The 10835-nt window shown below is 38.2% G+C and overlaps 1 protein-coding gene across 1 annotated transcript; it reads left to right on the plus strand.

The window, feature by feature from the left end:
* The first annotated feature begins 461 nt into the window (after positions 1–461).
* On the plus strand, positions 462–10491 carry gxylt1a (glucoside xylosyltransferase 1a). Its single transcript, XM_079249253.1, has 8 exons — positions 462–745; positions 1260–1352; positions 2561–2744; positions 3513–3644; positions 3734–3985; positions 4329–4452; positions 4660–4832; positions 9457–10491. The coding sequence occupies exons 1-8, from the start codon at positions 537–539 to the stop codon at positions 9616–9618; spliced, it is 1329 nt and encodes a 442-aa protein (XP_079105379.1). The 5' UTR covers positions 462–536; the 3' UTR covers positions 9619–10491.
* Positions 10492–10835: the final 344 nt, after the last annotated feature.

A 10835-nucleotide genomic window follows, 5' to 3' on the forward strand; every position in this document is an offset into this window, starting at 1 on the left:
GCTTCTATCAGTATCAGATGGGCTACATTATACGGCAAACCTTGATGATAAATCAGAGTGGATCTTTCATTTGTATCCGTTTAGCTGAAGAAGGACAACATAAATCCATGTCAGTGATATAAAAACAGAGTTTTACTCTTATTGACACCAAAGTTATGATGAGAATCTGAACCAACTTCTCTGGAGATGCATGCGCTGTTACCTGTTGGTTTACTTCCTCTATCGCCCCATCGGTGCCATTTAGTTGTACAGATTTGAGACACATGCAGATTGTGAAATGGATTTATCTTCTCTATGCATAATGTCTATGACACCATGTTTCTCCCCCCCCCCTTGTTTCTTGTTTCTTGTTTCTTGTTTGAGAGGTTGTTAAAGAAACAGCGCACGTGCAGCAAAAGTGGGCGTGGCGAAAAACTGTCAACACCAACAGCGCTTCTCCGCTTCCTCTGTGGTTACCTGGGGAGAAACCCGTAGCGTTGCTAGCTCACAAGTTGAATAAAAAATGTTTCCTTAGCAAATAATATTTTGCTCGCAAAATGCGATGCTATCTTCACGCATTTCTCCTTTGTATAGTCTTCACTTTCCTCTCACTATTGTACGTATTCAGTCAGCTAGCGCCCACTCTGGAGGACCAGGACGTGAAAGCTAACAGCAGACCCCACCGGAGCGCTCACGACACAGTGAGGATTACAAGGAAAACACCGGGACTAAGAGGCCTCCAAGACCGTGAAAAGGGGCTGGACAGGTAGTTTCGCCAGATATGTCACGCTGCTTTAAGCCACAAGCTAGCAGATTATTAGTAGTTTGCATTAACTCTTCGCTACTGCTGCAGTTGTTAAAGTCAGGGTAAGTTGACTTCCTGCAGCTAGCACACGGTGCGGCTAACAACAGCACATAAAACCCAGTTTACCTGTATAATAGGTCATTTAAGACCGTTTCTATAAAGTTTCTACATTCAGTGCTTTAATTGCGCTGTTTGTTGCACCCACAGTGGATAACGCTGACTGTAATTGTATGAACAAAATGGCTCATGCTGCAATATATGTTAGCCAGCACCTGTTTCCTAGCAAGGTAACTGATGGGCTTAAAGCTAGTGTGAAGTAATTCTCTTATTAAAGTCAGCTTTAGGCTGGATTTAGAGGACAACCACCTGTTGACCAACTGTTGGAGGTACTCCAGGAAAGATCTAATCTCTTAAAGTTGAGATATTCAAATGATCAACCTTGAACATCCAAAAGATCATGTTTTTATTCTGTCAGGTGTAAATCACTATCAGTTTCTAACTGGAATCCGTATTGGAGACTGCCTGCTGATGTTTGTGGAGTGAACTGCTTATTGGAATCATCTTTTAGGTATGAATGATTTTGTGAACCTCAAAAAAATAATACAAAATAACGTCATCCTCTTAAATTAATGACCAAACTTTTTTTTCACGTTTTACTCAGAACACAAAGTATTACTTTCTTATATCTATATCTATATCCATATAGATATATATATATCTATATATAATATTTTTTAAAATTTTATTTATTATTTTGTGTGTGTTTTTAGAAAACCTTGAAAAAAAATGACAGTAATCAACTTTCGCTGACTTCCTTTGTCCACATGTCCACAATCGCAAATGCCAAGCTGTTGCTGCTCTCCCAGTGTTCCTTGTGACCACTTTCAAATGACTGAAATCAGACAAGCTGGTAACAATCTACACCGACTTTATGAGGATTTATTTTATTGGTCTAAAACCAAAACAAAACAAAGCAAAAAAGCACCTTTGGCACTTGTAATGGGGATTTTAGGACATAAAGATTAGTTCATTTTATTAGAGTTCATAAAGCTCATAACAGACATAACTTGTTTGCATCCATAGAAAGCATTTGATTTTGCAGAAGATCATTTTGTACATGTAGTGATCCTTAAGCCTGCACAAAGGCGTTCAGACAACACCGGCTTATCACAAAAATAATGATGATCTCAAGAACAAACATTTTCATTCTCTTTTCCTTCTTCCCTTCTGGAACTTTCTTCCTTTTCCCAGTCCCTATAGATGAAACATTAGTTAGAACTCACTCTGATGTATGTGTAACTCTATGCTTTGGTCAATTATTTTCCATCACTCACTTTAAATTTTAACTTTAGGTCTCTTATTCTCATAAACTTTTCACTGAGAGTATATTTAGATTACAGTATTTTTAGTTCCACATCTGACTCATGAAATTTATTTAATTTGTTTAAGCTTTTCTAATTATATGTATGAAAACCTTGTAAAAAATTATATTGGTATGTAAAATACATTTAGAAAAGAATGGCAAGTTTAGTTCATGCAGAAAGTTGTAGTTTACAAGAAGCGCTTGGAGGCAGCACAAAGCATGAATTATAGTTCTTGTCTGCATCCTCCTTGAAACTAATCATTCTTCCAGTCCTGCAGGGCTGAGTGCCAGTCAGCTGAGACTGTTGTTGTTCTCGTGACTTTGTTTACACCTCCTGCCAGTATATAAAGCCTCCTGTAAAAATGAAAGCTCACTTCCTTTACTGATTTATGTAATTGTGTCTTGGCCCTCAGTGAAAGGTCCCACTCTGTTGCCAAGAGACATAATGATGAGAGAAGTCACCTGGCTGTGGTGGCATGTGGCCCCAGGCTAGAAGAAACTCTCACCATGCTGAAGTCTGCCATTCTCTTCAGCAAAAAGCCACTTCGCTTCTACATCTTTGCTGAGGATGACCTGCATGACCGCTTCAGAAATGCTGTAAGTGTTCTGGTGTGTTTTTATATCTAATGCTAACTGTTTGAAACATTTAAAGGAACATTGTGTACGAAATAGTTTGCCTGAATATGCATTAGTTCTCTTGGTGATATCCTCAGACGTCTCAATCAGTGCTCCTTTACTCTCAGCTGGGAAATGTCTTGGGGAGAAGTGATGCTCAACCCTGGCGGTAAATGTTTCTGACTCACTGCGGTGCTTCGCAGAGAAAATGTGTTCTTGTTTGGGGTTGGTGCAATTTGTCCCTTACTGTCGTTTCAAGATTGCAGACTGTCATGGCACCTCCACACCAGCTTAACCATTGTACAGTGCTGTGAAAAATTATTTGCCCCCTTCCTGATTTCTTACTATTTTGCAAATTTGTCACACTTAAATGTGTCACATCACACATATTATAACATCAGACCAACATGACCCAAGTAAATACAAAATGCAGTTTTTAAATAGTGATTTTTTTTTTAAAACAAATCTAGATTTCTTACAAGAATGTGTCAGATAATTAGCAGAATTATAATGCACCAGTAATAACCCATATAGAAATACTGGCCAGTAAACAACACAAAATGTACACAATGTTCTTTGAAGGCAGTGTGACGGCTTAGTCATCATTTAAACTTGTTTAATCTAAACAACACAATACTAGTCAAGCCACAAACTAATTGAGAGAAACAGCTTGACTTCATGCTTGTGTTCTTTAATTTATTGTAAATGGAAAAAGCTGAGGCACATTTTTCTCTTTCTCTTTTCTTCAAGTTGGAAGCATGGCCTAAGACTGTCCAGGCAAAGTTTACCTTCTCCATCTACCCAATTTCATTCCCCAATGAAAATGCAAAAGAGTGGAAGAAGCTCTTCAAACCATGTGCCTCTCAGAGGCTATTCCTACCTGTAGGTGCAAAATGTTTGACTGGCATAAGCTACTTCAGCTGTACTTTAATAAAATGTGCTAATATCTTTTTTCCCCCTCTTTTCCCCAGCTGATCCTAAAGGATGTGGACTCTTTGCTCTATGTAGATACAGATATTCTTTTTTTGCAGCCAGTAGAGGATATCTGGGCCCTCCTTTCTCAGTTTAATGCAACTCACTTGGCTGCCATGGCTCCAGAGCACGAGGAGCCGCGTATTGGCTGGTACAACCGTTTTGCCCGCCACCCTTACTTTGGCAAGACAGGCATCAACTCAGGGGTAATGCTCATGAACATGACACGTCTCAGGGGAAAATCTTTCAAGGTAAACAGCCTTTTTTCTCCTTGTGTGATAATCCGTTAAAAACAAGAATAATCTTTGCTCTGAGAAATTTGAAATATTACCAATTTCTCCCATTGCATTCATTGAATGAAACAAATGTAGAAGATATGTTGGGAGAGAAATTAAGAACCTTGTATGTGTGTAAATACGCTCTGCTGCACTACCAAGAATCTCCAGTTGAGGTCGCTGTTATCATTTCCTTCAGCATCTTCCCAGAGCGCTTAAGTGTAACAAACTGTTTTTGTTAAGTGTTGGCCAAAGAGTATGTGAATCACTATATGATTCCTGGTTCCTGGATGCAAAATAGTCTGTTTTCTCCCTCAAGAATGACATGACAGCTGTTCCACTTAAGTGGGAGGAAGTTTTGATGCCTCTTCTCCAGAAGTACAAACTCAATATCACCTGGGGTGACCAAGATCTCCTAAATATTATATTTTACCACAATCCAGGTGGGTGTTCTTTCATATGCAGCGTTATTTTCTGTGTCATATGTCATGTTTGTTCAGGATACAGAGCAGACCTCAGTGTGAAAATGATCTGATGACATGCAAACTGACTGTTTAATAAATAAATTAGCCAGATATTGCAATGGAATTTACACTTATTTACAGTCCTCATTGACCCAGTTATGTATTTATTTTCTTTGTCTATTACAGAAAGCCTATATGTATTCCCCTGCCAGTGGAACTACCGTCCAGACCACTGTATGTATGGCAGTAATTGTCAACAAGCTGAACAAGAGGGTGTCTTTATTCTCCATGGTAACAGAGGAGTTTATCACAATGACAAGCAGCCAGCACTTCGGGCTGTCTATGAGGCCATCCAAAAGGTAGAAACAGACTCCCAGCAGTCAGATTTGCTTTTAAGAGATGTAGTGGGGGACAGTAAAATATATTCTTATTGCAGTTTGTTAATTATTGATGTATTTTGTTAATGAAAAAACTCAATGTATTTGTCAGTGCACAAGTTGTAGGAGTAGAGCAGACTGTTTGGAAAGGTGTTTGTTAGTCATAGACACTCTTGTCCATTTCTTTTCTCCTATGGATGTTTCTGTCCACCAATGCTTAGTCAATATCCTGTTAAAAAAAAATCCTTTCATCCTCTTAAAGCAGGCAAATCGGGCTCACACAGACTCTGGACTCTGATATAGTTACATCTCTTAAACTTAGTAGCTCAAAATGTTTGGAGCAATTGACTATAGTTTGATCCTTAATACTTGAAGCAGATACTTAACGGTTGAAAAAAAAAAGAAGACATCCTGACATACTGGCATATACAGTTCAGTGACTTGTGTTTGTGATTAGCTAAAAGGTTACAACTGCAGCTTGTTTTGCTTTTGCTGATCTGAGTGCCTTTATGCTCGTTTTGCAGCAAAAAGTGCTTCTCTTATCTGTTCTAGCATGTTGCCAGAAATAATGACACAAACTTTTCTGTCTGCCTGCATGAAGCGTCCGCAAGAACAAGATTTCATTATGACAATACTGCAAAAAATCAGTGATTTGTTGTATGGTGAGTGTGTGTAATGTTTCAAGGAAGCACAGTCACTGACCTGCGGGGTGAGTCACATTATCAGGTACACCTAGATAGTACCAAGTTGGACCCTCCTTTTACTTTCAGAACTAATTCTTTATAATATAGATTCAACAAGGTGTTGGAAGCATTCCTCAGAGATTTTTGGTCCACATTGACACAACAGCATCACACAGTTCCTTGGAACATAAAGAGGTTTATTGTCATGTACAAGAAAATTATTTGACCTTTGTGACAATGGTGCATTATCCTGCTGAAAGTAGCCATCAGAACATGAGTACAATGTGCTCATAAAGGGATAGAAATTGCTTGGAATAATAGCTGTGGTGTTTAAATGATACTCAGTCGGCGCTAAGGAGCCCAATGTGTGCCAAAAGTATATCTTCAACATCATAAAACCACCACCAGGCTGAGCTGTTGATACAAGGCAGGATAGATCCACAATTTCATATTGTTTACCCCAAATTCTGACCCTAACATCTCATTGTCTCGGCTGAATTCAACTCATTAGACCAGACAACATTTTTCAAATCTCCTATTGTCTTCTACGTGGCATTTTGCTCCGGAGGACCGTAAGTGACTGGATGTTTTCATTCCCTGTAAACCCTAGAGATGTTTGCGTGTGATCATTGCAGTACATCAGCTGTTTCTGAAATAATACTCTGGCCACCAAAGGCTACGCCACATTTAAAGTAACACTAAATCCCCCTTTCTTCTCCATTTTGATGCACGGTTTGAACATCAGAAAGTTGCCTTGACCATACCTACATGCATAAATGCACTGAGTTGCTGTCATGTGATAGGCTGATTAGCTATTTTTATTCTCAAGCAGTTGAACAAGTGGACGTGATACAAAGGCCGGTGAGTGTATATTGTGGCAGCTTAGCTGGCCACACATGCATTATAAAGCATCTTCAATCCTTGTTGTGCAGTGTGTAAAATGTTTCTTCCATTTAGTTTTTTAAGCCTAAACAAAGAGAGGGATTACATCTAGGTTCCCTTCTCTCTCTCTCTCTCTCTCTCTCTCTCTCTCTCTCTCTCTCTCTTCCTTTTCATAAAGTTGTATAATGCAACTTTAGCCCATAGTGCTGTTAAAAAAGTGCATTTCTGCAGTAGAGTTTAGAACCTCTTGTAATAACTCAGAGCATTTGTGCAGACACTTTAGACCATATCAAAACATGTCTTTTATTTATTTTGACCATTTTAGGGTTAGAAAAGTTTAAATGACACACCAAGTTTTTACCATTTTTAATTCCTCCTCAGCCCTAATTCTAACGTACAAACTGAAAAACTTTTACTACGTTACGTGTACATCATCGGTAAGCCGGCATGGTGGCTTTAGAGCTCACTTGCTATTTTGCTAGTGGCTTCTTTTCGATCTGCTCTTGTTGATTTCAGCACTAGTCAACATGCAGGCAGCAAGGGAGCAAGAGAAGTTTCATTAGCTCATCTCCATCCATTACCAGCACAGGGCCTTGCCTGGCCGCTATCAGTGCAGGCAATGTTCTCAGCCATTAAGTAAACGAGCGGGCTTCATTACGGGGCACTTGGGCCTCAAACCTCCATCAGTCTCTCAGACAGCACAGACATGCTTGTCTCATTCCAGGTTCACCTGATAGTAGGGGTGTGAGGAGTACTAATACATGAAATATAAAGCATCTGAATGATGCAAGTCTTTGTTGTGGAATCATGCTAGCAGCTTCCCATCCTTTGTTTTCAAAGCAGGGTTTTGTTTTTTTTCTTTTGTTGAAGTTTTTATCAGCTCTTCTTTCTTCAGTTCCCTTGGTCCCCTTCCACTTTGTTCCCACTCGCTCCTTTGAGGACAGCATCCCAAAGCCCCGGGGCAGGCAATTCTGGAGGAAACTCTGATTTCCATCCTGCCAAGAGCTCCTTAGTCAGTCCAGTTCCCAAGGCAGGCTCTCTCAGCCTGCAGAGGAGCTTGCAATAAAGGCCACTACCATTACCCAGCCAAACCCACGGAAGAGTAGTAAAATTTTTAGTGCTGATGCTAGTTTCAGACATCATGATGGCTGTGTGGACAACGCAACAGCCACATCCACATAAAAATCAATAGGAGGCTGTTAATGGTACTTTATTGCCTGCTGCACTATATGAAAGATAATAAAGAAACTGTGCTTTGAGTACTGTAATGCTTTGCCAAACTGGAGTCAAATAAGATGCTGTAAAATAGTGATTTCTTTTATTTACTAGAGCAATAAAAGATTGCTCGTGCCTCAATGTAAAAATGAAAGGCCCATATCTTTATTTCAATGCGGAACGTGACAAGTGCCTTTATTATTAGCTGGATGGAAAGCTGGAAGAACAAAAGCATACAGGGAAGAAGCATATCAGAAATGCTCGAGCTGAGGCGGTCTCAGTTGCTGTCTCGCCTTATTAAACCCATTTGGGTGCATATGTGGTTATAGATACTCCATATCTAAATTTCTCTGAATTGGCAGATATAAATCAAGTGGAGAATTATTGTCTCGAACTGAAAGTTGTCATGATTTGGGTTTTTCTGTGCTTTGTTTTTGGGCTTCCTGTTTTATTTTGTAGTTTTTCCTGTCTTGGTTCTTGGTTAGCTTCTTAGATTTCCTGTTCATTGATTTGGTTCACCTGGGTTCATTTAGTTCATTTGTTTCACCTGTTTCTCGTTCGGTTTTTCCTGTGTATTTATACCACTCAGGTTCACTCATTGTTTGCTGGATCATTTTGTACCTCAGTTAGTTTGTCTGTTCTTAGTTTCCTGGGTTAAAAATAAATCAGTCTTGAACCTGCATCCCTGTTCCCTCGTCTCCGCGTTTGGGTCCACACCACATCTCCATTGCTTTCGTGACAGAAAGTGACCCAATTCATATGATTTGAATGTGGTTTTGAAAGAAAGCAACAGCTGTGCAAACACTGAGTAATTATTAATTTATGCCTTGAGAATGGATTTTATATCAGAAGATCTAGAGGGCATTGCCTTTACTATTTTGCACTTTTTAAAATGATAAATCATCATTTTGGGACATGTTCAAGGAGCTGGAGAGTGATAAGCTGGACTCTATTTAACTTGATAACTAGTTGTACACACACTGTAGCTCTCTCCATCACCGACTCCAGTAAAACGCCCAGTTCCCAGTTCAGCTGAACTATGATGCAGCACGACCTTGCCATTTAACTGGACTGCTCTTTGTTCTGGTCTACATATATATATATATATATATATATATATATATATATATATATATATATATATATATATATATATATATATATATATATATATATATATATATAAAATATAGACACATTGTCTTGGACATTTATATATCGGTACAATCTACTTGGTCTAACTTGTTGCGCATGTTTTTACACTTGTAAGTGTAGCTGAAATCATTGTACATGAGCTGTTTTTCAGCCATTCCCAAGGGCTTAATTTATAACTTGATTGGATAAAATATTATTTCCTTGATAATGGATTTTTCATGTATGGATTATAAAATGATCACATTTTTTATTTTGAAAGTCAGAAAGTCAAATATAAGTTTCATATGGAAAAAAAAACCCAATGTTAATCAAAAAAGCTTTTTTTTTTTTTTTAATTGTAAATAAGTCCTGTGTCTTAGATTAAAATGGAAAATTATAGGTACAGGTAACATTTTAGATTTTTCAGCTTTTATAGGGGGGGGTGTTATCTCAGGTGTTCACCAGTTAAATCCTTTCAAAATCTGCACCGATTATATTCATACCAGGATGTAAACTGCTTAGGACCATTGTAAGGTAGTAATCCTGTGTTTATTATATCTTTTTTTTTTTTTTTTAAGTACATAACAAGACAGGAGCTGAAATCAATGTGATTCCGACTTTCAGAAACAGTGGAATAAAATCTAATTTCTGAAATCAAAGAAGTAAACTGAACTTGTTTCTTCTCATTCCAGTACCCGTTTGGCGAGAACATGGAGGTCTCACTGCTTCAACCGCTAGAAGCTGAGCTTCAGGCAACCACACACACCTACTGTGGCAGAGCTAGCCACCTATTTACCAAGAAGCTAAAACAGAGCATCAGGTCTATTCAGCAAGATGCGACACAGAAAAGATGACGGTGATCACCATCAAACACCAGTCCTGCAAAAGTGCCTAAAGTCTCTCTGTTGCCTTGGAGTTTCTCCTGTGGAAACAGCTGCAAAAGTTAACCTCAAACAAACAATCATCTATAAAATGTATGTAAAGATGATGGAATGGGAGGATAATGATCTATCAAATTGGTTTAACTGGTTTGAATTTTGATAGGACACCAGTGTCGGTACGTGTCTGACCAGTGAATTCAAAGTTACTGTTTCCTCGCTGGGGTGGAAAATGCACCAAGTCCACTTTGCGCAGGAGAGTTTTTACACTTCAAGCTGACAAGGACACTCCCTCTGTTAAAGACAATCCGGTTGCATCATTTTATTTAAAAAGAAGCCACAATCACTTTTACAAGAGTGTCCTATCAGAGTTTTAATATAATTGTGTTTACATGTTTTTGTTTTTATTATTATTTGTCTCAGTATACATCTAAAAGGTCATTATTTTCAGGTACTTGTTATTAACTGAAGGTATTTTTTTATAGAATGTTTGAGCATTGAGGATAGTTTTATTTTATATAATCTGATCAGTATTTTGTTATTGTTGGACATCTATGATGTCATTCTTTACACTGCAAAATGCACGGATCATTGTACGGTTCACATGGTTTGAGTTATTTCATTCACTTTGGCTACAAAAATGCTTTTCTTTTTCAATATAACTGGAGCATGCTCTGAAATCAGCCAGCATTATGAAATTACTTTTAGATAGTTTGTGAAGATGTGATTTTTGTGTAAGTTCAGAAGAAATTTGAAATGTGTGGTAAATATTTTATATTAAATTTAAAACATTTCCAATGGTGTCTGTATCAAATACTTGCAATAAAGTGGAAGGTTGCAGCAGCTGTACAGACTGGCTTTTAATGATTTTTAGTGTTACTTTAAAGCAAATCCACAGTTTCTAGTGCGTGACTTCTGCAAATATTGCCGAAAATTGAGCAACTACGACAATGATGTTTTTTGTTGGGTGAATAGATTAAGGTGATTTAATGATTTTCACACCTCACTGGAAATTGTTTGGTCTTCAGGTGTGATTTTCATATTCATCAGGTTGTTTCTTTAGCCATCATGGCCACTTTCCATAAACTTCACTAGTTGCCCTCACAAAGACTGAACATGAAGCAAATCCTAGAAGGCTGAAGCAAACCGAAAATAAGAAATCAGTGTGTGAAAGTGAAGACTTGAGAAAGTGT

This window comes from Telmatherina bonti (assembly GCF_933228915.1).
Source record: "Telmatherina bonti genome assembly, chromosome: 2".
Lineage (NCBI taxonomy): Eukaryota > Metazoa > Chordata > Actinopteri > Atheriniformes > Telmatherinidae > Telmatherina > Telmatherina bonti.